At 50.9% G+C, this 27389-nt stretch overlaps 1 protein-coding gene across 1 annotated transcript; it reads right to left on the bottom strand.

Annotated features, from left to right (window-relative positions):
* Positions 1-192: 192 nt before the first annotated feature.
* CYS1 (cystin 1) lies at positions 193-24644 on the bottom strand. The gene is made up of 3 exons (XM_036873891.1): positions 24285-24644; positions 6058-6110; positions 193-1421 (listed from the first exon to the last, which is right to left on the bottom strand). Exons 1-3 carry the CDS (start codon positions 24627-24629, stop codon positions 1316-1318), a joined length of 504 nt encoding a protein of 167 aa, XP_036729786.1. The 5' UTR covers positions 24630-24644; the 3' UTR covers positions 193-1315.
* Between the last annotated feature and the right edge of the window lie 2745 nt (positions 24645-27389).

The following is a 27389-nucleotide window of genomic DNA, read 5'->3' as shown; positions in this document are numbered from 1 at the left end:
AAGGCTGGGGCTCAGAAGCAACACCCAGCGACCAAGAGAAGGCCTGGAGCCGCGCTCGGCACCCAGTAGGCCCTCTGTGCACGTCTAGTGCAAGAAGCACTCGCCTCCAGGCCCTGCCTGATTCACAGGGTGTCAGCTTTCTCATCAGTCAGCTGGGAATGTTCTAAGGCTCTCCTGGCCTCACTGCTGTGATTTTCTACCTTCTACCAGGTGGGAAGAGCCGGCGGCCCTGAAGACCCTTTCCAGGTGTGGCCGGTGCTCACCCGCAGCGGGGAAGGCAGTCCCGTGCCCCCAGGGGACAAGAGACCGAGGAAGCCTGGGGTTGTGCGATCCCTGATGGACAGAGCTGGGGGATGGGGCGCGCCTCCAGGACTCACTTTCTAGAGAGGGACGCTGAGCACCAGAGGGGGGACGTGACTGCAAGTTAGTGCAAGAGCGAGGATCAGAGCTGGGGTCTCTGGCTCCTGTCCCACCACACCCACTGCAGGGGCACAGGCCTCTCTTTGGGGAGGTGGGTGGGTCGTGGCTCTGGGCCGCCTCCAGCACTGGGGAAGGAAGAGTCAGCCAGGCCTAAAGCTCAGACACCCTGTCCCTGCTACTCCAGGCATGGCTGGGATCCAGCAGCCTGGGTATCACCCGGGAACTGGTTAGAAACGCAGACTCTCAGGCCCTGCTGGAGACCCACAGAATCAGAATCTGCATTTCAATAACATCTCCAGGCGACTCATTTGCAGAACAGAGGGTGACTCCCTCCAGCTCGGTAAGGCATACCTCCTGGGTGTGCCCTCCAGAGCGGAACCTCCCTGGGGCCCTCTGGGACGTGTGTTAGAGTTCCCAAAGTGTCCAGTCTGAGCCACACTCAGCTAAAGAGGCTTCTTCGGAGCAGGTGGCAAGTGGGCCTTCAGAAAGGGGAAGCATTTCAAGATCCAGGAGAACCTTGTAGACGGATCTCCCCAGAGACTGAGAGGAGGGGCAGGTATCTGGCAGGTCCCCTGCCCATGCACCTGCGGGGCAGCACCTGTGCCTTCCTTCTGGCCTGGATCTGCACAGCTGATCACCTCTTGCCAGCAAGCATGATGGCCAGCAGCCGGCCACGTTCAGGACTGTGTGAATATGGATTTGAAGAGGGCAGTTGTGAAAGATCTGGGAGTAACTGCATGTTGGAGGTGGCTAAGCTCCAGCTAGAGCCCTGGGTGGGGAAGGGGGATGTGTGCGCCCAGCCTATGTTCCTAAGAGACCCAGTCAGCTGGGGCTGGGGCTGGGACGAACGGCGCATTGGCCGCTGGGTGACCACGGGGCTGCTGCAGCACCAGCCTTAGCAGCAGTACTCCTGCTCGATGCTGGCCATCAGCTCCTCCTCGGAGTAGTCGTACGTGATGGCTGACTGCCCCTCAGGCCTCTTGTGGCAGCTGCCTGGGGCTCTGTGGGTGAGAAACATGGACATGGGAAACAAGATGTTACCTTCAAACTCCACATCTCTACTGGACAACCACGGTGGCCCCTGTATGGAATTCTGATCCATCCTAAAACCAAAACTGAAAACCTCTGCCCTGGGAACACCTCCTCAACCTCTTCCATGAGCAGGCCCCTGCCTGATTCTCTGGTTTCATCTCCCCGACGTTACCCAAGACCTTACGCTGTGAGGAAGCCAGTGCCTGTGATGCTTAAGGGTGAGGGCCCGGGGGTGGAAAGACCCAGCTTGAATCCCAGCTCTGCCACTTACTAGCTCAGTGATAATTTTCTCTAAAATGGAGCTGTATTTCTAAATTCATTCTGAGGCATAACTGAGATAATGCGTGGACAGCGTGTGACACCGAATTTTGCACCCTGCACAGCCCTCAGCAAAGGTGAGCTCTGTCTCGACTATCCATCGGCCTGACTCACTCCCTGTGCCTGCCCCTTGGGTGGGCGGGGGTGTCTCACAGGAGCTGCCACGCTGGGACAGGATTGGGCGTCAGGATCCCGTCAGGATCCTGGCCACTCCCCCAACCTGCTGGGCAGTGTGTCAAGTGACCAAATCCCGGCTCCTCATCCTGCCGCCTGGGCTCCTGGAAGTGGTTCCCACCAGCCTGGACCCGGCTGCCCACCTCCGCTCCGGCTTTCTGGACTCTGTTGTGCCCCCAACTTCCCTGTCCTGCAGGCTGTCCCACGGCGGTGTCCACCTGTGCCTGGCCATGGCCTTGCCCCCTTCAGCACCTTTGACAGGTGGGAGGGTGTGAAACCTGGGCCGAACTGGGTGCTGCCAGCCTGAGGGGCTGCCTCTGAAGGAGGAGTTAGGCCAGAGCTGCCCACTGCCAGGTACAGGACCGTGAGCTCCCACCTGCCAGCCGGAGACGTGCTGCCATGTGAGCTGGGGGGTTGGGCTGGATGATCTCTAAGGCCCACCTGATCACTGCCGTCGCACTCCTGACTGATGTTCACAGCAGCCTCCAGGGCCCTGTCTGCTGCCCCGGAATGCAGGGCAGGAGCTGGCCTCTGGGCCACCTGACTGTCACCTCAGGGTGTGTGCAGCCTAACAGGCCCCCCAGTGCTGAACAGCAAGGATGAGGGTCTAACGGCGGGAATCCACCTCCCCAAGCTCAGAGATGACACGTGCCTCCCGCACAGCCCTCTGGGGTCACCCAGGCCAGCCCCCTCTCTGTGGATGGGGGAGAAATGCCTTGCCCACGGTCCCATGGTGACCTGGCTACAGACCGTCCTCACCCGGTTCCACAGCTCAGCAAGGCCTTTCTCTCTAGGCACCCGACGCTCCCTGCAGTTGGGACACGGGGGAGAAAGGGGGCGAGGAGGCAGGGCCGGCAGGGGAGGCTGACGGGGAGGCTGACGGGGAGGCCGGCAGGGGAGGCTGATGGGGAGGCCGGCAGGGGAGGCTGATGGGGAGGCCGGCAGGGGAGGCCGACAGGAGGTGTTGCAGCCCCAGCAGCCGGGGCTCCACTCAGCCTCACGCCACCCTTGCCTGTCTGACGGGCAACACTGTCCACCAGCGGCCGTGGGGCTGCCGGCCCGGGAGCCTGAAGACCAAGATGGGGTCTCCCCCTACTTGGGGGAGGGGGGAGCACGACATTAAAAGGGAGAGATGGTTTCTAGAGGTTCTGAGGAGTCAAGAATTGAATGTTTGTTTAAATTATAATTCACTATGTCAGAGATTCCTAAAGTCATGCAAAACAAAAACCCATTACTCTTCCCCAGAGAGCGCAAATCAATTATAATTGGGCTACAGAGTCACATGAGAAATGAGGCCTGAGTCATTTGTACTATCTGTTGGGTCTAGAATTTACTGGCCCTTTGACCATGGGCAAATCATACCTTGTATCTGTTTACTCATTAGGAAAATGGGGTGCCTGGCCTAGGGCCTGGCTTGTAGTAGGTATCCCACAAGCATTTACAGAACAAATAATGAGCAAATTTCAGCAGCAGCTGCAGACAGAAGTCTCCTGAGTCCCTGTTTCCCCTCCACAGGCCCTAGGCTTCTGTTACCCAACGCTCACAGACTTCAGGTCAGGCCAGGTCAGGCCAGCCCAGCCCTGTCCTCAAAGCCAGCCCGGTTGGCTCAGCTCTGTTGCTTCCACACCCCAACCCAGGGTGGGGGATGGGGGGGGAAGGGCGTGGCCGACATCGAGGATGGTCAGGACTCGGGGGTCAAGGCCCACAGGCCCAGGTTCACACCGAACGTTCCCTTCAGCTGCATCTGTGAAGCACCTGCTCTGTGCCTGGTGCTGTGAGGGCCCAGAGATGTGGCTGAGAGTGAGAAGAGGTAAGACAGGCTGTCGCAGGTACCCGCGGCGTTACAGGTACAGGCGTGGTGTAAACTGGAGCCGGTACCGCTGAAGGAGGGAGACTCACCAGGTCGACAGGGAGGGAGGGGAGGGTGAGAGTCTCTGAGCAGGAGATATCTGAACTGAGTTTGGGAGGATTTTCCTCTTCAACCTTTTATTACGAAGACTTTCAAGCATACCGAAAAGTTGAAATCGTGGATTCAACAATTAAGTAAATATTTTTTTGCTGCATTTTGCTGGGTTTACTTTATCACACGTCTATTACTTTATCTGATTTCTGGATGCATTTCAAAGTAAACTGCACGCATTAGGACACTTCTCCCTGAAGCGCTGCTTTGAGGGGCTCTGGCGGCAGAGAAGGGGACGGTGGGCTTGTCTGGGGCAGGAAGGACGGGCGCTGCAGGAACCAGAAGGGGAGGGTGCTGGGGGCTGCGCTCTGCGTGCACTCGGTGTGGCGGGTGGGGATGGAGGCGCCGCTGGGTGTGTGCAGGGGCCCAGGGCTGGCCGCTGGCGGTGAGAAACCACGGTGGACGTGGCGGCAGGACACCCGCCGCTGCCGCCGCAGAGAGGCTCCCCTACAGGCAGGGGAGCCCGAGTTTGGGGAACAGCGGAGGGCGGCTGCTGCCAGCCAGACCCTGGCGGAGGCCGGTGTGGCTTCAGAGGCTGCTCCCGGGAGCCACAGCCCCGATCTCACCTTCGTGACTCTCTCCCCTTTGCAGCCACTGAGCCAGGACCAGCCTGGGACCCACCCAGCCGGGAGTCCAGGGCCTAGCGTGGTGCTCAGGACGCTCCCACTAAAGTATGTTGAGGGAGTGAATGAATGAATGAATGAATGAATGAAGTACTCCTGGTGAGGGATGTCCTGGAGTTTGCATGTGAAGTGAAGGGACCTATTCATTTAAAAATAAGAAGAAACAGCTAATTTGTTCGAGGCAGAATGTAATCCTCCTAAAGTCCCTGGGGTGATGAAAACTTAAGAAAGTCACTGCCAGTTATCTTTACAAGCGGTAGAAATACGCAGGCGGGACTGAGCTCCGCTGGCACCGCGCCGGGCCCAGGTCCTCAGCCGCGCCACGTGCTCGGGCGTCCAGGTCAGCGGAGCAGAGCCGGCCCTGGCGCCCGGTCACTGCAGCGAGACACAGCGCCCGGTCCGGCACGGGAGGGCCCGGGGGCGCTGAGCCCACCCAGAGGCAGCCGTGCTAAGCGGAGCCTGTGATGGTTTGCAAAACAAGTGAAGAGCAGGGGCTGTGAGGGAGGACCGGGAGGGACGCTGCGCTCTGCTGAGCAAGGCTCTGGCCTTGGCAAGGGGCGGAGCCCGCGTCCACGTGCTCGCCGCTTCACCTCCGCGGCCACGGTGGGGTCCCGGCGCCCAGAGCTGACCCCAGCGTCCTCTGACTGGACAGCAGTGGCCCACGGTTTCAGCTTGGCCTTCAAGGCCCTCGTTCTCCCTCCAGACCCTGTGCTAAATGTCGCCAGCCTGTGCGTGGTGTCCTGTTCAGACCTCTGTGTCTTGCTTGTGGATCCCACCACCTGGAACGCACCTGCCCTCCTCTCTCCTTGGTGAGAATACGTGTCCTGCAAGCCATTTAAGTGTCAGCTCCTCCACCAGCCCTCGGCAGTTCTGTCCCCTTTCAGACCTCCCTTGAGCCCATGTGAAGAGACCCCAATCTTCAGGAAAAGGTCTCCTCAAATGTTTGTTAAATAAGGGAAACCGGCAAAGTTCTGGCCCTGAAGCCGTTTGGAATTGGTAATAAAAATAGCTGTTGAGCCAGAATTTGCACATCTCTGGTCTTGAGCACGACAATCACCTACCTCCCAGTGACCCAGGGCCGATCAGTGTGACCCAATTAGAGATGAGGAAGCCAAGGGCAGGATGAGCCAGAGGCCCAAGGTCATCCCAGCGCAGCTTCCTGGTGCTGGCTGCTTCTGGGGCCCTGGAATCCTCACACAGCCCGGGGCCGTGCAGACAGAGAAGGCCTGGTCTCGGGGCCTGGGGTCCTCAGCTGACACTTTCCAGGGGTTTTAAATGTGTTTTCCTGCTAACACTGTAATGGGATTACGGGGGACCCACCTGCCATCCTTCTAGGCTGTAAACTCCTGAAGGCCAAGGACTGTGCCTCATTCACAGATGAGCCACTGCAGATAGTTTCTGAGTGAATGAGTCGGGGCAGGGCCGGCGATGGGGAGCATCCAGAAGGGGGATGCGGAGGCGTGGGGAGGGCGGGGGGTAGGGTGGCTGTGACTCTGGTAGAGATGTGCTTCCCCCCTGCCCCGTACTTACTCAGAGACACTGCTGCTCTCTGGGTGGTCTTCAGTGCTCCGTTCTGGGGACACCTTGAGAAGGACAAAAGGAAGAGGCATCAGAAGGCTGTCAGTGGCGCAGCCTGCCTTTGCCCTGGCTTTGTGCTGACAGACGGCCGCCACATTCAACCCAGGGCTGAATAAACCAGAGCTGGGAAGTGGAAAGTCTCCCCTGCCGTCTAGTCCCACCCGCCTGTTCTGCGTGTGGGAAGCTGAGGCTGGGAGAGGGGAGTGACCTACACAGCTCGCACCCAGAGACTCCCCGCCTCCCCGGCAGCTAACGGCCAGCATGTCCCCATCTCTCACTCCAGGAGTCGAAGTCCTGACCTCCATCTAAGCACTGCCTGGCAGCCTGCCCTGCAGCTCTGCTGTGCCTTCTCTGTTCTAAGTCAAGGGCGCACAGATGTCGCACGTGTCTGTCTGCAAACTCTTCCAATGGTCCATGCCTGTCCTGCGCCAGCACCACCCCGTCTCAGTTCCCACAGCTTTACAATAAGCCTGGACTCTTCCCGGTTCTTTGCACCTCCTTATATGTGTACTGCAGTCAGTTTGTCCCCCTTGGGGATTTTGTTGGGGTTGAATTAATATACAGATCATTTTAGGCAGACTTGATATCTATAATAACAAGTCTTCCAGTTTATAAACAGGGAACATCTCTCCATTCATTTAGGATTTCTTTAATGTCTTTTAAGAAGTCTTATCGTTTTCCCTGTAGAGGTCATAGATATCTCTTTTTAGACCAATTTCTAGATACTTGATATTATCCTTTCTTAAATAAAATTTTATTTTCTTCCTGTTTGTTTCTGCAGATATATGATTGAAATATATGCATTTTATGTTCAGCAGTCTTACTAAACTCTCTTATTCGTCCTAATAACTTATTTGTAGATTCTTCTGGACTTTCTTTCTTCCCGTTCACATTATCTGAGAAAAATGGCCATTTGATTTTTTCCCTTCTGGTCCCTACACACTTTTCACCTAGCCCTTCTGCACTGGCTAAGACCTCCAGTACTACCTTGAAAAGAAATGATAACAGGCATCTCTGTCTTGTTCCTATATTGAAAGGGAAAGTTTTCATTATTTCAAATGTAATATTAGGTTTGCTGTGGCTTTTTCTCAAGTTGTCCTTTATCAGATCCTGTGTAGGTCATTTCTTCAGCTCTGTCTTCCAGGGCACTGATCTTCTTTTCATCTCTGTCTAATTTCCTGTTAATCCAAACCATCAGAATCTTTAATTTTGTTTATTGTATTTTTCATTTCTTCAGGTTCTATCTGGTTCTTTTTAAAATATGCTAGGTCACTTTCTAGTGGTCCTGGTCCTTCACAGGTACTTCCCTTAAATAAGATAAAATAAACATAGTTGATTATAATCTGTGTCTGGTAATCCAAATAAATAACTGAAGTCTTCATTGGTCTATTTTTGTTGTCTTTATTTCTTCTAGTGTTCACTTCGTTCTCTGGCTGATTGGTTATTTTTTCTTGTTTGATGCTCATTATCCTTGAAAACACTTTGTTGGTGGTCTCTGTCCTGAGAGGAACATGCCTTCCTCCAGAGAGGACATGAGCTTGCTCTGTCCAGGCACCAGGGGGCACTCCTGGTCTGGGGCCACTTGAAATTAAATCCATGCATTCAGGTATATTGGACCACCTAGGTGATGGGAACTGGGGCTGCAAACCTTAAGAGGCAGCTAGACTGTGGCTTTTCTACCCTCCTGCACTGTTCTGTGCTGTGACACTTTTCCTTGCAGTCCCCCGAAGGTCCTGGATTTATGAGGGAAGGATCTACTATTACTTTCACTGGGCCCTAAATTCTGTTCCCTTTACTGCTGGACACCATCAGACCCAAAGCTCAAGTTCACCTGAGGCAAATGCAGCCCAATGTCCTATTTCCATCTCTGATTCTGCCTTTCTTAGATCTGGGCTGGTAATTCCTCACTATCTCACCAGCCACTTAATGCTTCAATGACACTCTTACTACATTAATTATATCCAGTATATTAAGTTGTTTTCAGCAGCAGAGGGGTCTGTCTGAATAACCTTCCACACTGTGTTCCCAGCATAAGGCACTTGAGGGCACTGTGGACACCAGCCTTTGACCCATGAAGCTGAGCAAGGCCATGGCCCAGCCAGATGTCAGCCTGCTTTGTGCACGAGATCCCCCACTGGCACAAGCAGTGCCCTCCAGGACAGGCCATGACTGTCAAGAACCAGTCTTCAAGGAGCTCACATTTCATGGGGAGAGTCTCATAAAAATGCAATGTGATGCTATATGATAAATTCTGTAGCCAAGTTATAAAGGGCTGGGAGAGGAGGGGAAACCAGCTCTGAATGGGAAAAACACCATGAGAGGTTTCCAAGAAGAGTGGCAATAGTGACATTTTAGCTGGAGTTTTGAAAGAATAGGGGTTTACCAGGTGGAAAAGAGGGGAAGGGCACTTCAGATAAGGAACAGCATATGCAAATACATGGAGTCGTCAGAGGTCGTGAATAAGCATTCATCAAGTCCATGTGCCCTGTTGTGCGCCATGTTCTATTACCCATACAGGATATGGTCCCTGCCCAGAGCAGCTCACAGCTGGGCAGAAAAAAACTAGCGTGATGACACAACTAGAGAAAAATCCAATGCCAGACCCCGAGGTGTGGACTACAAGTGCACAGGTCATCAGAAGTCGTGATTACAATGGTGAACCAAACATGCAGGCCTGCTTCCCGCTTCCATCCCAAATCCTTAGAAATGACAGAAGACGCCATAAGCAAAAAACAAAAACAAAAACCAAACCAAACCAAAACAAACAAAACTCACAAATCTCTAACAGTACTGCAAGACTAGAAAGTAGTAGGGGTTTTTTTAATAAATTTTTTAATTTTTATTTTTATTTATTTTTTGGCTGTGTTGGGTCTTTGTTGCTGCACGTGGGCTTTCTCCAGTTGCGGCGAGCGGGGGCTACTCTTCATTGTGGTGCACGAGCTTCTCATTGCAGTGGCTTCTCTTGTTGCAGAGCAAGGGCGCTAGGCGAGTGGGCTCGGTAGTTGTGGCTCGCAGGCTCTAGAGCACAGGCTCAGTAGTTGTGGCACACAGGCTTGGTTGCTCCGCGGCATGTGGGATCTTCCCGGACAAGGGCTTGAACCCGTGTCCCCTGCATTGGCAGGCAGATTCTTAACCACTGCGCCACCAGGGAAGCCCGGTAGTAGGAGTTGTTGGAAGACAGACTGGGTTAGATCGATGGAGGAAACCACAGCCCCCAGCACACACAGGAGGGGACTGCTGGACAAAGCAGCAGCTTTGGGGCTCCAACTTCAGAGGTGACAGACACCAGAGCAGGAGAGGGCCCTGGGGCAAGGGTCAGAGAGGAGGGGCCTGCTTGTGCAAATGACAGGGCACAGAGGTGCATCTCCCCAGGCTGGGGCAGGAGAGGGAGAATAGCATGGGCAGCCGCTGACACCAGGAAGCATGGGAAACTGTTCCCAGACCACTAACAATGGCCACACTCACCAGGAGCACATCCTGACCCTCCTCTGTGACACGTGGAGGCAGGAACCAAACTCATCAGTTCAAAGAATTAAACCTGAGAAAAGAGTTATTACAGCAGACTGAAAGTGACTTTAAAAGGAGAATGATTCACAGTCTCAGCCAAACAAGAATAAGCTGTTGTGCAAGATAACCAGCTAGAGATTTTGGAAATGCCATCTATGATGGAAGAAAGTAAAATCTCAGTAGGTGGTCTGAAGAGTAAATTAGACACAGCTGAAGAGAAAATCAATTACCTGGAAGATCAAACTGAGATATTCTCTCTGGAAGCAACACAAAAAGACAAACAAATGGGAGAGAGATACTAATCCTAAATAAATTATTAATCAATAGTCTTATTCTGACGTATTCTGCAGACACTGGGGAGTTTTAAAGGATTCGTTTTTTCCTTTTAATAGCAGAGCAGGATGAGCTTTCCACTGTGCTCCCTGTGCACATAATCCTACACCGCCAATAGGCAGAACTGGGCTTTTGCCCCCACAGGAAGCTGCTTACATTCTCTCCAAATTCTTTTTTAAAGTCCCCCTCCATCCTATTCTGAGGCTTAATCCCAGGGATTAATCAATCATCAGTACCCAAGTGTGCCCAGTGCTTTGTCAGCTGCTGTGGAGGCCCACACCCTATACTTCTGAGGTGCAATGTCAACAGAGAAGTAAGTCTTAGACATGTTAACAATGAGCAAAATGATAAGAGCACATACTGGGGGCTATAAACCTCTGTGCAATCAGTTTAACCCTCAGTTTACTCATTTGTGTAATAGGTACTTAGCCTTCAGGGCTGCAGAGATATGAAAGATTATTTGTCTCTCTCTCTTCTGTCTCATCCTTAGTATAATGCCTATCCTGTAAGTGACCAGTAAACACCATTACGAACATCTGAACCAACGTCCAGCCCAGAGTAGCCTCTGACACAGCCCTGCTAGAAGAGAACCTGAAGGCGTCAGGAGGAGGAGAGCACAGGGAAGATCTTGGTGCTCAAGGCCTGAGAGGTTCCAGGACAGCAAATGCTTCCCTGAGAAACTAGTTCTGATGTGTTTCTTGGGACATGTTAGTTAGTGGTAGTAAACAGAAGCAAGCTGACCCTGGGTGTGTCCTGCCACACAGGCCCTGTGGCATGTGCCGTGGCAGCCGCCTGCCACTACAGGCACTCCCATGCATTGGCCAGAAAAGCCTGTCCTGCCCGCCTGGCGCTCTGTCCACGTGGAGGTGGGCTGCACAGCAAAGGTGCACAACTTCCTTCCAGGGGTACCTGAGGGGCCGGCTAGCATCTGCTAGTGGCTGGTGATCTTGCCAGGGGGATTCAGTATTCCCTGCATATTCCTTTGAATATTCGTGCCTTTGGGGAGTGTAAAGATGAAGAGGAGATGACTCCCAAGTCAGCAAGGAATTCACAGTGGGAAGAGGGACAGAGGGTGGGGAGGGGCGATGAAGATGAGAGAGAGGAGGGGAAGTCACATGGGCACGCACATGTGTGCACACACATATACACACACGCGCTCACCTCCACCACCTCCTGAAGCAGCCCATTCCTGCTCGGGCAGCTCAGACTAGCTGAAAATTCTTTTTAATTGTTTTTTATTTAAAAAAAAATTAATTGTGGTAAAATACACACATCTTAAACCATCTTAACCTAAAATTTACCATCTTAACCATTTTTAAGCGTACAGTTCAGTAGAGTGGAGTACATTAATCAATCTCACAAACTTCATCTTGCAGAACTGAACCCCTGTCCCCATTAAACAACTCTCATCCCCCAAACCCCAGCAACCACCATTGTACTTTCTGTCCAATAGATCTGAGTCCTTTAGCACCTCACCTGAGTGGAATCATACAGTATTTGCCCTCTTGTGCCTGGCTTATTTCACTCAGCATAATGTCCTCGAGGTTCATCCATGTTGTAGCATGTGCCAGAACTTCATTCCTTTTTAAGGCTGAATAATATTCCACTGTACATGTATATCATGTTGTGTTTATCCATTCATCCATCAAGGGACACTTGGGTGGCTTCCACTTTTTGGCTATTGTGAACAATGCTCCTATGAACACAGGTGCACAGATATCTCTTTGAGGTCCTCCTTTCAATTCTCTTGGGCATATGAGAAAGTTCTCTCGTATAATATTGACACCAATCTTCCTCCCTGCAGTTTTCAGTCACTGAGGCTGGTTATTTTCTCAGGGACAACAGAGAAGTAAAGTAATACTTTTACTCAACTACCCTTCAGCTATTTTTTATGAAGTCATCCAATAGGGACCCTAGTTCCCTCTTGTCCATTTCTGCTGGAACCAGCTTTTGCCATCACCTGCTGGCGCTTTTCCTCTCATCACCAGGTTTTGTAAGAGTTGTTACAGATATGGTTTCTCCCATCGGGAGGGCAACTGAGTGAAAGAGCAAGAAATCGGAATCAAACATTTGCATAGTCAGCCGGTTTCCACTTCTCTGCGCTGCTCTACTCACTACTAACGGGCACACACTGCCAGCTGTAGGGCAGCGATGATGTGCTCCATCAAGTGTGTGCACTGGACGCCCCGAAGCTGCACTCACGCAGAAGGCCATACTCTTTCTTTCATAACTTCCCTGACAGCTCAGCTTTGTTATATCTTTCATTTCTTTACCTGTGTTTCTTTCTGTGGTTTGAATGTGTGGTTCTTCCTCTCGTCAATTTAAGTCTTTAACTTGACTTTCTCAGATGCAAAATGTGTTAGACAGGCCTCCCAGAAGATCCAGCTTGCTGAAGCGGCTCAGGAGCTTGTGAAAAGCAAAGACACAGCAGCCCCTGGTGGCTGCTCCAGGCCTAGTGCAGACACAAGCTCCCAGCCAGCAGGAGGCCTGCCACTCCTGGTCGGTAGGACACATCTGGACCCCGGGGAGGCCGTGGCGCCTGGGCTGGGGCCGTGGGAACCCGTCTGAACTCAGGATGAGCGTGTGATGTGTCATCACTGGAGATCGTAGGGAGGCTTTGAAAAGCCCAAACCACAGCTGAACAAGAAGCAGAAAACATCTGAGGAAGAACTGAATAAGATGATTTCTTAAGGTCTTCTCTGGGACTTCCCTGGTGGCACAGTGGTTAAGAATCTGCCTGCTAGTGCAGGGGACACAGGTTCGAGCCCTGGTCCAGGAGGATCCCACACGCCACAGAGCAACTAAGCCCATGTGCCACAACTACTGAGGCTGCGCTCTAGAGCCCGCGAGCCACAACTACTGAAGCCTGTGCACCTAGAGCCCGTGCTCCGCAACAAAGCCCGCACACCGCAACTAGAGAAAGCCTGCGTGCAGCAATGAGGACCAACGCAGACAAAAATTAATTAATTAATTAATTAAAAAAAAAAAGTCTCCTCTGACTCTTACAACTAGGGTTTTTTGAAAAAAAGTGAAGTATCAGTGGTTAATCTTTAGAAAACCCACTGAATATTTTATTTAACAATATGTATATCCTGCTTCTTCTGTTTAAAGAGTTCTCCCCTTAACTCTTAAATGTTAACAGCTTTATATGTATATATGTACCCGTATCAATAATATCTATAATTGACATGGAACAAGATGCAGATGTCTGAAGAATGCGATCTGACAGGTTTTGACATGTGCATCCACTGTTAAACCACATCCATCACCCCCGGGTTATGCTCCCTCCTCCCCTCCTCCGCCTGCCCATCTCCAGGCGGCCACTAGTTGGCCCCTGTCACCGCACACCCGTGTGCCCTCTCTAGAAGCCTAAAGACGTGGGGTCAGACAGCATGCACCCTTTTTTGCCTGGCTTCTTTCACACCGCACGACGAGCCTGAGATCCATCCACCCTGTTGTGTTTTATCAGTAGACTTCCCCCTTCCTCTCTAAGAATTGTCCTTCTTTGAAGCCCAGGTTTGCTTATGTTTCATTATGGAAATGTTAACACATGCAGTGGAGAGAAGAGTGAACTCGGTCTCCGGGTACCGAATCTCCCGGCCTCGGCAGGTTTCAGCACTCTGCCAGTCGGGTTCAGTCCTCTCACCACCGGGGGCGCTACTGTCCCCACACGGCTCCACTTCATGGCTTCCCAGGCAGCACACGCTGCAGGCCCAGTGGACGCTGTTGTGAGGGCTGCTTTGCGTTCCTAAAGTGACAAAAAACTTTTGCAAAAGGAGGCTCTGACTCTGAAGCCACCAGTCCTAGGGCACCCACCTGCCCTCACCAGGCCTTGCTTCAGGAAAGTGTTTCCAGAGACAGAAGGCCAGGGAGACCTGGAGAAGGTGAAGGGTGGAACTGAAGGAAAATAACAATAAATTACATATCTACAGCGTCGTAACACCTTATGAAGCACCTGCAAACGCATTTTCACACGGGCAGCCAGATCCTCACCCCCGGAGGCAGATGACCTGGCATGGATCCTGGTCCTGCTGGGGATTTGGGCAATCACCCTGCTGGGACGCAAAGGCCTGGGATGTAAATGAGAAGGTAGCCTGGGTGGTCTCTAAGGTCCCTTCAGCTCCAGCAATCTGTGATTCTCAAACTGTGAAGACACCAAAGCGGCGGAGTCTGCTGGGAATCTGAATGGGTAGCCTTGGGCTGGAGGCTGCCTTCTGTGCTGGTGACAGCTTCCAGCACTCGGGTGCTAAGAATCTCCGTCTGCACAAACCACTGCTGACCCTCCTCACCGGAGTCCAGCTGGGGCTCGTCCCAGGCGCTGGGGGGGCCCGAAGCTCCTGTGCAAGGAAGGCTTCCTCAGCATCTCGCTGAGATGCTGCAGAGACGGCCCATCCACCTCATTCCCCCACCTCCCCGCACCAGCACTCAGCAACAGTCGCTGGGGCCTGGCCTCAGGCAAGGCGCTGGGAGACCTGCTTCCAACCTTCACTACGGTCAGGCTTCCGACCATGGACAAAGCCCACATCCTGGAACCACGGAGGGAGGGAGCCCTCTGGGGTCACACCTCTGACCCCATCTCCAGGCAAGTGCTTCTGAACACTTTTACATCTGGCTGTCTTCGTACATCTCCTGAGAGGAAGCGTCTTCCTCCGGCTCCTGGAGTTCTCCAGGGCTCCAGCTCAGGACTCTTCTCCTCCCACCCACATGCTCTCCCTCGTCGCCCCATCTAGATGCTGAGGTTCACAGAGTTACACGCCAGCTCCAACCACCTTGCACAGTGGACCTGAGCTTCTGACGGCCCACGAATTTGTCTGCCTCACACCCCAAAGCCAACCTGCACAACACTGAGCGTCACTGTCGACTCTGCGACACCAGCAGGAAACCCGGGTGCCTCTGCGGCAGCCCGCCTTCCCTTGCTCTCACACCCAGTGTGCACCTCGCTTTCTCGCATCGCCTCTTACCTGGATTTCTGCAGAATCTCCCACCTGGGCACCCTGCTTCCCGCGCCATCTCCTCTCCTCCTCCGCCCTCCTGCCACCCCTTGTCTTTCTAAACACAGGCTGGGGAGGAGACACAAGGACTCTGTAAGGTGGGCGTCTCTGGAGAAGGGAACTGGAGAAAGTGGGAGACAGGGAGGAGGGGAAACTTTCCTTTCAGTGTACCTGTTACATTTTCTCTCATGTGCATGTATATTATCTATTCTGATTTTTTAAATAATCATTTAAAAATAAAAAACACAAAATTTCCACTAGCTCCCTGTTGCCTACAGGATAAAGTTCAACCCTTTAGCCTAGAAGGTTGTGAAACCATGACCCAAACCGATCTCATTGTCTTTTGCGCTCTGTCCGGCCACCATCACCTTGCTGCCCGGCCATTATGGACAACATGCTGTTCTCTTAAAGCACTTGGTCCCTCTGGTTTTTCTACATGCTGCTCGCTCTTTATGGAATGCCCCCTCCTTTACTGACTGCTGGAAAACTCTACCGATCCTTCACAACCAACTCAGATGTCAGGTCTTCTTGGATGGGAAGACTTCTGCCTTGGATGGGATTATTCAACTCCTTGTATGTAATAATTCCTACTTACCTCCACTCCAGGGCTTCCATGATGAATGCTCACTTCACAACCCTCCCCCAACACAGTATGCGCCTTGGGGGTAAAGCACTATGCTTTACTCTTCTATGACTCCTAGGTTGATCAAATACCACTTACTGCCACTTAAATTTGTGTTCTTTGCTAGAGATCTGAAAGCAGAGAGATGGTAACTGTCTTCAAAATAGTGGCTTTTTGCCAAAAGTCCATTATAGGATCCATCACTTTCAAATCCCTCTGGTGATCTGCTTTCCGGCCACGTAATCATTTTTATGCCTGTTTTCACCTTCACATCCCACAGCAGCTGTGACCCAGGATTACTGTGAAGCCCTGGCTGATGGTAAACGACAAGAAAGAGTTACCCTGGTCCCCCTTTGCTAGAGCAAAATGGAACCTTTGCAAAAATGGTGGACAGTGGATTCATTCAGCCTAGAAGACAGATAATGATCTTCCCTAGATCTTGAGTGACTAAGATTTATTAGGTGGCGGAGGGGTGGGAGGGGGGGAGTATGAATTATCACCTGGTAGTAAAAACACTGAATTTATTTATATCTATTAGACTGAATCAGAATATCCTCTTTAAGGGTGTCCTTGAATTTCACTAGCACATTTAATCTCCCAAACTTCTTTTATCTAGCCCATTCTGGGACTGAGATTTTATGGTTAATTCAGTGTCCTAATGGAGCCATCTTTATGGCTACCCTCCAGCACTGCACTGTAAAAAGAACCTTCCTGAAAGCCTTGGCTACTCTCCAGTTCCTTGCCTCCCATTCTCGATGAAGTCCAGCCCATCAGGCTTCCCGCACCGCTCCACTGAAACGGTGCAGGCCAAGGGCACCAGGGACCTCCAAGCCGCCAGATTCAATGGTCAGCTCTCAGACTTCATCTCACTTGTCCCATCGAGCAGCATTTACAAGAGCTGGCCACTTCCTCCTCCTTGACATACTTTCCTCCCTTGGCTTCCAGACCTGCATCCTCTTGGTTTTCTTCCCTTTAGGATGTCCCCTCATCTTCTCTACCTCTAACACAGGTCACATACATAAACACCCAGAGGAGTGCCTGGCACACACTCAGGTGTTAGCTGACCTCAGTATTACTGGTGGTCCGATCTAATCTCAACCCTTCTATGTTTTAATGGCTGCCAAATTTGTAAGTCCAAACCCAGCCTCTCCCCTGAATTCCAAACTCTTAAAAACATCTTTTCAATTGATATCTCTATGTAGATGTCTAGCATGCATCTCAAATTTAACATATTCTAAAACAACTTCCTGATTCACAACATTCAAACCCTGCCCCTTCCACATTTCCCATGTCAGTTAATGGCAACTACGTCCTTCTAGCTGCTCAAGCCGAAAACTTTGGGGTCCTCTGACTCCTTTCTCACACAACCCACAGCCAATCCATTAGGAAACTGGAGGTCTCTATTTCTAATCTAGGTCCATATGCCAACCAGTCCTCCCCAGCTCGCTCACTACCACTCTGGTCCAAACCAATCCCTCTTCTCACTTGGATTCCTGCAAAAGCTTCCCAGCTCTGCTCCCAGCTTTGGCTTCGCCATCCCATGCCAGGCTGTCTTCAACAGGGCAGCCAGGGTGAGCCTTAAAACAAACCAGATCATGTCATCCGCTGTTCAGAATTCCTCCAGCCTTCTCTACCTCATTCAAAGTAAAAGCCAAGGCCTTGGACTTCCCTGGTGGTCCAGTGGTTAAGATTCTGCGCTCTCAATGCAGGCGGCACCGGTATGATCCCACCCCCTACCCCCCCACCCAAAAAGCCAAGGCCTTCCGGTGGCCACAAGGCTTACCGTTCTCTGCCCGGGCACCAGGCCACCACCCTGTCTCCCCCAGCTCTGACCTGCTGAGAGCAAGCCCACTGCTGCTCTCCCCAGCCCCTACTGCTTTTTTGTCCTTTATACTTTATTTTGTTCACTGTTGGACTTCCATGACCGAAGGTTAGTGAAGGTTTTGTCTGTTTAGTTCCCTTATGTATAACCAGCACCTAGAACAGTACCTGGCACACGTAGGCGCTCAAAAAATAAACGTTGAATGGATAGACCAATATTAGATGGTACATTTTTCTAATTAACAGACCACTGATTGAGAGAGATGCTACTGCATTTTTTTAAAAAATCACAATTTGATTAAATAACTTAATACAAGACAAATCCAAACCCTTAGATTTTCACACATAATTCTCCCACCCTAAATAGTTTTCAGTTTCAGTATCTCACTAAAATACTGTTGATTTTAAAGTTCTTCTGACTTTGGGAAAGGAATTCTGCCTTGGGCACCTAAGACTGCCCAGGAACAAGCTGAAAATTAGTCTAGAACAGTAATAGATGCTTTAGTGAATTAAAGTACGTGAACTTGATGAAATATTTTGCGTTCATTAAAATAATAATGAAGAATATTATGCAACAGCATGAAAAGCCGCTTATGAGATAGTTTATGTAAAAAAATTTTAAGACTGTTATAATTCAATGATACATATCTTTAAAAGAACAAAAGAAATGAAAACAGGTGACAGCTGATAAGTTAAAGAGTATATTGGGAAACATTTTAAATTGTTAATGATGCAATATGGTCTTTGCCTATACAATTTTCTTAAGATTCTCAACATTACGGGAATTCTCTGGTGGTCCAGTGGTTAGGACTCCACGCTCCCATTGCAGGGGGCACGGTTCAATCCCTGATCGGGGAACTAAGATCACGCAAGCCACGACGCGGCATGGCCAAAAAAAAAAGATTCTCAATATTGGCAAAAAATAAACAAACAAAAAAACCTACCTGGAAACAGCCTGAATATCTCACAATAAGAGATTAATTAAATAACACTACCTCTGGATGGTGGGCAAATTGTGAAGACATTATGATGGGAGAAATGTTTATACTATAATGCTAAATAAAAGGATGATATAAAATTGTATATCTACACTACGCTCTTTTTTTTTAAGGGAACTTTATTATTTTTTTAAATTTATTTTTGGCTGCATTGGGTCTTGGTTGCTGTGCGTGGGCTTTCTCTAGTTGCGGCGAGTAGGGGCTATCCTTCGTTGCGGTGCGCAGGCTTCTCATTGCGGTGCGCAGGCTTCTCATTGCGGTGGCTTCTCTTGTTGTGGAGCACGGGCTCTAGGCGCGCGGGCTCAGTAGTTGTGGCTCGTGGGCTCTAGAGAGCAGGCTCAGTAGTTGTGGCGCACGGGTTTAGCTGCTCCGTGGCATGTGGGATCTTCCCGGACCAGGGCTCAAACCCGTGTCCCCTGTGTTGGCAGGTGGATTCTTAACCACTGCACCACCAGGGAAGCCCTATGAGCAATCTTTATTTCCTTTTCTATATATTTTTTAAATATATATTTTTTCTGTTTTCCAATTTTTCTGCAATGAGCATATATTCCTTTACAATTGTAGAGTGAAGCTAATATAGGGCTTATCTTTTTATTTAAAACCTCTCACGTGGGACTTCCCTGGTGGTCCAGTAGGTAAGACTCTGCGCTCCCGAAGCAGGGGGCCAGGGTTCGATTCCTGGTCAGGGAACTAGATCCCACATGCATGCCGCAACTAAGAAGCCCACGTGCCACAACTATGAGCCCTCATGCCACAACTAAGACCTGGCGCAGCCTAAATAAATAAATGAATAAAATATTTAAAAAAAAACCCACATCTCTCACGAGTAAGATCATTTTAAGTTTTTTATTACAGAGAACGACCAAGAGCAATTTTTTTCTCATGTGCATGTATATTACCTATTCTAACTTCAAAAACAAACACTTAAAAGTAAGCATAACCTTTTCTGGGCTGAACACATCTTTAGTGACTGGAACACATCTTGTACACAATCACGGAAGCCGGGGTATGGAGACCTATCTCAGAGAAAAACTGAGCACCAGAGGAATCAGGGAACAAGTGAGAATCCCTCCTAATGGCAAATTCACTCAGTTAAAATTCTAGTATACACAGTGCTCTACAGAGGTATAGTCAGAAAGACTCCGACTGGCTCTTTCAAACTGCACGATACTGGCCAAGTTAACTACCTCTCTGGGCCTTGTACACTCCCCTCTGACATGAAGTTGGGGGGAGGCGACACCAATTTGGCAGGTACCTATTCTGATGAGGATTAAGTAAAACATGGATGTAAGGAGCCGGCTGTTAGAATAGCCCGAATAAATAGTGGCTGTATTACAACATCTGAACAATTTCCGAGTGATTGTAAGTGAACTGCAAAGCCCTCTGTTTCATAGGAATCAAAACTGATACAGGATGGGGAACGGACTCTGAGTCTTTTGCCTCTTTGTTCTTCTGCTTCTGCCCCCGTGCAACCAGCAACATGCTTACACGCAGGGGCTCATGAAAATGCTCAAGTAAAAGGATGCTGGTGATAGATGTACTAAGTGAATAATTGGGAGTCTCACAACTTTTAGTAAAAACTGTATGACCCCTAAGCACATAAACATCTGAATGAATAAGAAGGCTGCCGAAAATAACATTCACGGGGTATTATGAGGGCAAGACGGGTGGTACTTTTATCAGACAAAATACAGGTTCTTGATGAGTTTGCTTGGGGAATGCTAGGGATTATTGAATGTTTAAAACAAATCGTACAGTAAAGAAAAACGGGCCAGGCATTAGTGCCCCTGTGACCAGAGCACTGGAAGCGCTGGATCTGCCTTGTGACTTGGACATCTGGAAAGTGGAAAAGGCATGGAACATTCCAGGTTATCTACGGAGGGGCTGGACCCCGGCAGGCCTGCTACAAACTCTGCTCCCCCCACTTACTGGCTGTGTGGCTTTGGGTATGTTATCAATCTCCTGGGACTGAGATGGCCTTGTTTGTAAAATGGAAAGCACTTTATTTATCTAAAAGGCTGTTTGAAGAGGGGAACGTGGGGCGATGACCAGGAAGTACCTAATTCAGTCCTTAACACAGAACAGGTGCCCAACGGACGCAATCCTCCCTCCCCTCCTTTACTGCGCACGTCATCTGACGGGAAACCGAACATCTCACTCTCACGCGCATCTCTGCAGTGAACACGCACCCAAACTTAAAACTGCATGAAGGGAACGACTTCTTTCTAGCTGACCTGTATTGGTACCAAGAGTTTATGGAACTGGACTGGAAACTAGGAATGTCATGGAAATGCTCTTTATTTGGGGAAGTGTCTCAGTAGTTATAGTTCAGTGAATGTAAATCCACACACAGACACACACAGACTGTCACGGGTTCCCCAGTGGCCTTGGCCTCATTCATCCTATTTTCTCCCTGAGATCCTGTTTCTTGGACATGGGGATTCGTAACACAGCCCCAGTGCAGAGAGACTACTGTATCCTTCACATTTGTGTCTTACCTCAAATTTGCCCATAATTTTTCCTAAATTTACAATCCAGAGTGAAAATCCTCTTACCTAGTGTTTCAATACAAAGTATTATGGTTCACAGACAAAAAAAAAAAAATATTTAACTGAAAGTTGCTTCTACCAAAATGGAAGGGAAAAATTTACCTTGATTCGGAACATATACACAATAAGAGCTGAAAAACTCCATGGTTAGAGAGTTTTTTTTAAATAGGTGATTGAAATACTTCTTTAAAATTAATTTTAAAAATTCAAGTTTTAGATGGAATATAGCAATACCTTATTCTTATCCAGCAACCTAAACTGTATCAGGAAAACAACCAAGAATTAAGAAATAAGACAAAAAAAGAGCACTTGATCAACTAAAATTATTGCCACAAAGCTCATTCACTGAACAGATGGCCCCTCAGGCCGGGGAGGAAACCTCTCCCAGGCCTGACCTTGGGGAGTTCTGCTCCTCCTTTAAGCTCTGTGCCAGCGAGCATGCTTCCGTGATTCTACCACCCGGGGCAGCTCAGAGAGGTGTCTATTTGGGTGAGGGATACAGAGAAGTTTGGCTGGTTGCATACAGGCTGTGACAATGGTAAACAGTGACAGTTGTAAGACTGAGGCTGGACCAAGGACAGAAAGGCAGTAACAAGCAAGTCTCACAGCTGCCGGGGCCATTCTGGTACGAAGGGTGCAGGAGTCTGACTGTCAAGGTCGGGGGGGGCTCTGATCTCTGCTCTGCCATAACCATGTGGCTTTAGTCACTTAACTTTCATCTGTGCCTGTTTCCTCTTGCCCATCTGTAAAAATGGACAATAATAATAATGGTAAAAATGAAATGAGTTAATACATGTCTGAGACCCAAGTGCTCACTGAAATATTAGCTACAATTATTCTTGGACATAGACAAGAATAATACATAAGATTCAGAATGAGGGTTCAGAGATATACATAATTCGTCTCTAAGAAATTCCAATCAACAGTGGTCAGAATTTTAAATGTGGGTGCTTAAAGGGATAATTTCACTTGAGTTTGACATTCTCTTATGAAGAATACCTCTCTCCTCCAAAACGCTAGATAGTTATGAACCTAAGAAGGCTTTTCTTCCTTCCTTCCAAAGAAATTTAAAATAGTGTTTATTTACATGCTCAATCAGGCTTTTTCTCTGTCCATGGGAACATCATTTCTAACATTTGGAAGAAGGGCCAACTTCTACATATAGGTTTCAATACCGACTCATCAAAATCCCCATTTTTTCCCTAGGTTAATGGTGTCTTGTTAACGCAGAGTCTTGTAAAATGTACAGCTGCCAGAGACTCAGGTGAAGGGTGTAAACTGTAGAGCAAAAAAGGCACAGACTCCACACTTGGCCATACAGGCAGTTAGCCTTCTACCTGTGACCTCTAGAGCCAGGAAATTAAGAGGCTTCAACCTTTTTCCTGCATCTCCCCAGACCTGAAAAGAAAGAACTGGACTTGCAGCTCTGATAGTCTAGGACAGCTGGCTGACTTCACCTCCTAACCTCTCTCCACTCCATCTCCCCTTCAGCCCTCTCGCTGCCCTGCTTCCCTCAGGACCTGCGCCTCTGGACCACGGAAGCAGCCCCAGTTGGACATCTCGCTCCTAGTCCTTACTCTGCCCAGTTCATCCTCCCCATGGCTATTGGTCCAACCTTCCTAAGACACAAAATGTCACTCCCCTTAGTCCTTCAAAGATACCCACGGCTTTTATGGTAAAGTCCAAACTCCTCACCAGGGAATACTCCTAGCCTGGCATTCACCCTTCCCAACCTCTATCAACTCCAGTGCTCCCACCCACACCCTGGGTACCATATGCCCCGGCCACCATTGCCTTTGCATTCAGGCTTCTCTCTGCCCAGATGCTCTTCGCTGCTTGTTTGCCTGGCTAGTGCCATAGACCCTTCCAGATCCAGGTCAAGTGCTGTCCTGCTGGGATGCCGACCTGACTTCTCCGGAGGACCAGTTGCTCCTCCTGTGGACTCTCTCTACAGACTGCCCACAGGTATTCTACTTTTTGTTTGCAGATCTCTCTCGCCCATTACACTGTCAACTTCTTGAGGGCAAGGACTGCGTGCCAGCAGTGTTCATCTCTAGCACCCAGAGTGATGCCCGGCACACAGTAGGTGCTGAGATACCTGAGAAATGACTGAATACCTGAGAAATGACTGAAAGAATGAGTAAGGCAGCCCATGCACCCTAGGAGTTGCTGTGATACTCAGCGAATGGGGGTGGGGACGGGGGAGGGAAATCCATTCCTTCTGTTTTCTTTTCATCTTCGCTTCTGAAGTTTCCAAAGCACTTGACAACTGATCCCTAAAAGATTGCTTCCATGCCGTTTCAGAATTTCCCCCAAAATTTCTCAACTGTTTATCCATTTTGAGGGTTATATAATGGAACTCTGATGTAATCTTAAAGGAATCTTGTTATATAATTGGGTCTCACTTGCTGCAGCTCACTTTGGGAGGGTAGCAGGGGATGGGCAGGAGGACAGGCGAGGAAGACCCTGCAGTGTCTGGGCTGGCCCAGTCCTTTCCACCCACCCCTCCCCACCTCACTGAGGAGCTTCCAAGATTCCACTGCTTGGTGGCTGCCCCGGAAGACACCTCCCTCTGGTCCCAGCAGTTGTTAAGCAAAGCCTGCAGGACTCCGGGGAAGGGGGGAACTGCCTTGGACATCCTCCTCAAGCCCAGGAGCTGATATCACAGATCTTGTTCATTCAGCTCTGCTGGAGTGAAGGCTGTTGCCATACGAGAGTGCTCACTTTTATTGTTTTTCTAGAACAGCGGGGATGTTATTACAAGTGTTCTGGAAGAGAGAAGAGGGAAGCCAAAAAGAAATTGCACAGCATCTTAAAAATAGCCAGTAGTATGCAAATTGATTGACCACAAGGCAAAGATCCTGTTGTGTCTGACGCGAGGGACCTTCGTAAATAAACACTGTTTGGCTACCGGTCCCACCTCCTAGCATCCTCCTCCGACCGTGCCCGGGGAATGGCCAAGGGGGAGGTACCTGAGAAGAAAGCAGCCCCGCTGGCCCGCCCCTACCTAGGCTGGAAGGAGCCACAGTTCCAAAAGGAAAAAAAGGCAAGCTCTGGCCAGAAGCAAGCCTGGGAGATGCATTTCTGCTAAGGGATGTCTGTCTCCCTGCCTTTTAAGGCTGCTGCCAGCACTGTCACCCCCCAAATTGGAGGCAGTGAGACCAGCACCCGGAGGAGGCAGAGAGGGGAAGGGGGCGAGCAGGGAGAGCGCGGCGGGACGGCCGCGGGCGCTGGGGGACAGGGCAACAGGGCAGGGGCCCCGGAGGGACAGGGCGCGGGGTGCGGGCCGGCGGGGAGGGGGCTCCGGGGCAGGAACCGGCGCAGCTGCCCCACCGGCTCCGCGGGCTCCGACACTCACCGGGCTCCCGGCGCCGGCTGCGGGTCGGGGCCGCGCCGGGCCCCGCGGGGCCAGCTCCCCGGGGCCCCAGGCCGCCGACTCGGCCAGCAGCTGGTCCAGCAGGCGCAGCGTCTCGTCCCCGCCGTCGGGGGGCGCCGCGGGTCCGGGTCCGGGTCCGGGTCCGGCCGCCCCCTCCGCCGCCTCCGCCGCCGCCTCCCGGGCCTCCTCCCGGGCCGCCGCCGCCGTCGCCGAGACTGGCAGCCCCGTCCCGCCCTCCGGGGCGGCCCCGCCGGGCCCCGCCGGCCGGCTGTCGGGGCTGCGCAGCCGCCTCAGGGCGCGGCCGCTCCGGCTGCTGCCGCTGCCCATGGCGCGCCAGCCAGGCAGGCCCGTGGCGCCGCCGGAGCGCGGCCCGGGGGCGGGGGCGGGGACGCGGGAGGGGGCGCGGCCGGGCCGGGGCGCGGACCCGGGCCGGGCGGCAGCGGGGGGAGGGGGAGATCCCGGGTCTGGGACGCGATTGGGGGCGGGGACGCGAGCCGGGCCTGGGGGAGGGGCGAAGCCACCGGTGTGCGGAACGTGGGGCGTGGTGTCGCGGTGCGGGAACTAGATCCCGGGACAGGGGAACGTGGGAGGGGGCGCGACCGGGGCCGGGGTGCTGAGCCCGGCCTGGAGGTGGGGGCCGAGAACCGCGGGTGAGGGCTCTCGGGGAGCCGGCGGCCGGGGGCGGGGAGCGAGGGCCGGGTATCCGGGCGCTGGATGGCGAGGGCACCGGGGCGCGGCGTCCCCTCCTCCTCCGACTCCTTCCTCCTCCCTCCGGCCCGCCTCGGGCCCCGCCTCTCCTCGCGGGGTCAGCCCTCCAGGCTCTGGCTCCCCGACCCTCCGGGTCCCCGCCGCCTGGAAGAACTGAAAGCACTGGGGCTCCTGCAACACGCCCAGACCGGCCTGCGTGGGGTGGTGATGAGTGCGGAGGTGACTCCACAGCCGGGCCCCTCCCGAGCTTAGAGCGCGATGGGGACTTCACCTCTCCCAGCCTCCTATTCCTCACATGTTAAGTTGGGGGAAGGGGCCGGACGGTAAAAATACCTCTGAGGATGGAGTAAGATGATGAAGGTGCCGGGCCTCCCACCCTTCAATTTCTGCCCTGCTCCGTCGCGCGACCTAAGACAGTACAGAAGGAGGGAAGGGGGCGATTCTCCCGGACCGGACTCCCCGCTGCAGCCTTTCCGCAAGGGAGCCGGCAGCAGGCAGTGGTGGGCCCTGGGTTTCCCGTCCCTCTCCTCCTGCCCCAAAGGAGATCTGGTGCTTGAATGCCGAGCCTCATTAAAAAAGTAACTACTTTGGGGAAAGAAAAAATTTGAAAGGAGACAGAGAGAGCATTCTCTCCCCAAGGAAAAAGCCAGTAGGTACTGATCATAATTAATTCTAGCTTTTGCTCATTGGATACTAAAAAAGAAAGAAAGAAAAACGTTTATTATTTTTAAGTGAACCAACCCCCAAATAAGAAAAAGAAAAAGGCCGAAGCTGTCTAATTCAAACCCAGTGGTGTTATTGTTGGTTGTGCTTGCATTTTAAGACTTGACTTCTTTCTCTCCCTTCCTCGCTTACTTAAAAAAATCTAACATTTCCAAAGCAAGACAACTCAAACATCCGGGGTTTAACTGACATCTTGACATTAACCTGAATCCAGATGGGATTGCAGAATAATTGTTAAAATGAAATTTTGGCTAGGACTTCCCTGGTGGCGCAGTGGTGAAGAATCCGCCTGCCAATGCAGGGGACACGGGTTCGAGCCCTGGTCCAGGAAGATCCCACATGCCGCGGAGCAACTAAGCCCGTGTGCCACAACTACTAAGCCTGTGCTCTGGAGCCCGCGAGCCACAACTACTGAGCCCACACACCGCAACTACTGAAGCCCGCGTGCCTAGAGCCCGTGCTCCGCAACGGGAGAGGCCACCGCAATGAGAAGCCCGCGCACCGCCACGAAGAGTAGCCCCCGCTCGCCACAACTAGAGGAAGCCCGCAGGCAGCAACGAAGACCCAACGCAGCCAAAAAATATAAATAAATAAATAAATAAATTTATTTTTAAAAAAGTGAAATTTTGGCTAAACTTTCCCTACCATAGACTTGAAATTTTACTATTTTATCACTTCAGGAGTAGGCATTGAAAGCTTTATGCCCAAGACAATGGAATAAATATGGGATTCAAGTCTATATCCATTTGTTTTATTATCAAGAGACTAAGGAAGTATTTGTAACTCTTTATTTTTTATTTTTTTACAGTTTTTTGATGTGCTGTCTTAACCATCCAGATGCAGGAGATGGGCCAAATACATTATTTGGTGTCATTTGGGTGTTCTGATTCCACAGATGTGTCTAGTTTGGAAGCTATTGATATACGTTTTCTTTTTAAGAAAACAAATCTCATCTTGAAACTCTTTAAACCTGGTAGAAAAACATTCACAGGGAAAAGAAATCTTTCTTGTACTAAGTTCAACTAAGTTTAATCATTTAAAGGAAAACATGTTTTACTACTGCCTAAGTAGAGTCTAGTCATGTGACTCATCGTTTAAATATATCCAGAGCTCCCTGTGTTCACCTCCCAGGGCAACTGATTTTTCTGACCGCTCTTGATTCCAACCCTGTTTCCCCAGACTTGTCTGGCTCACTCAGCTTCAGTGAGCGTAACTGCCAAAGCCTCTGTTCTTTCCACTCTGAGAGTGCATTTAAAATCAGCTACATTTGGGGACCTGGCTTCCATCTACTTGTGCTAAAAACCCAGATTGCTTTTATTAGAAGCTTCCCATGACAAGCAAACAACCTGAGTTTTGCCACATGACCAATGCCACCTAAGATCATCTCTAGAAATAAACAAGAATCTCTTTGTCCCAAAGGGCTGGCAAAGTCCCGGGAATATTGGGACCTTGAAAATGGGGTCTGATCCCTCTTAAGGAAGCAGCCATACTGGCGGCCACACTTCTCCAGCTAAAGGACTTCTTTATGCAGCGACTGGGGTGGTGGCTGGTGAGGGCAGTGGAAGATGAGGCCCAGGGTGGGAGCTGTCTGCTTAAACTCCTGGAAAATAAGAACATCCTGCAATGAATAAATTAAACTTTGCGAGAGAACTACAG

Source organism: Balaenoptera musculus, chromosome 13 (assembly GCF_009873245.2).
Source record: "Balaenoptera musculus isolate JJ_BM4_2016_0621 chromosome 13, mBalMus1.pri.v3, whole genome shotgun sequence".
NCBI lineage: Eukaryota > Metazoa > Chordata > Mammalia > Artiodactyla > Balaenopteridae > Balaenoptera > Balaenoptera musculus.
This window is presented reverse-complemented; position numbering and strand designations above follow the sequence as displayed.

Bases quoted from the DNA above. Each gene is read 5' to 3' on its own strand.
- CYS1 (XM_036873891.1), bottom strand. From the start codon at position 24,629: ATGGGCAGCGGCAGCAGCCGGAGCGGCCGCGCCCTGAGGCGGCTGCGC. The intron at 6,111-24,284 runs GTGAGTGTCGGA...GTCCTTCTCAAG, and splicing joins CAGCCGGCGCCGGGAGCCCG to GTGTCCCCAGAACGGAGCAC. The intron at 1,422-6,057 runs GTAAGTACGGGG...TCTCACCCACAG, and splicing joins GAGAGCAGCAGTGTCTCTGA to AGCCCCAGGCAGCTGCCACA.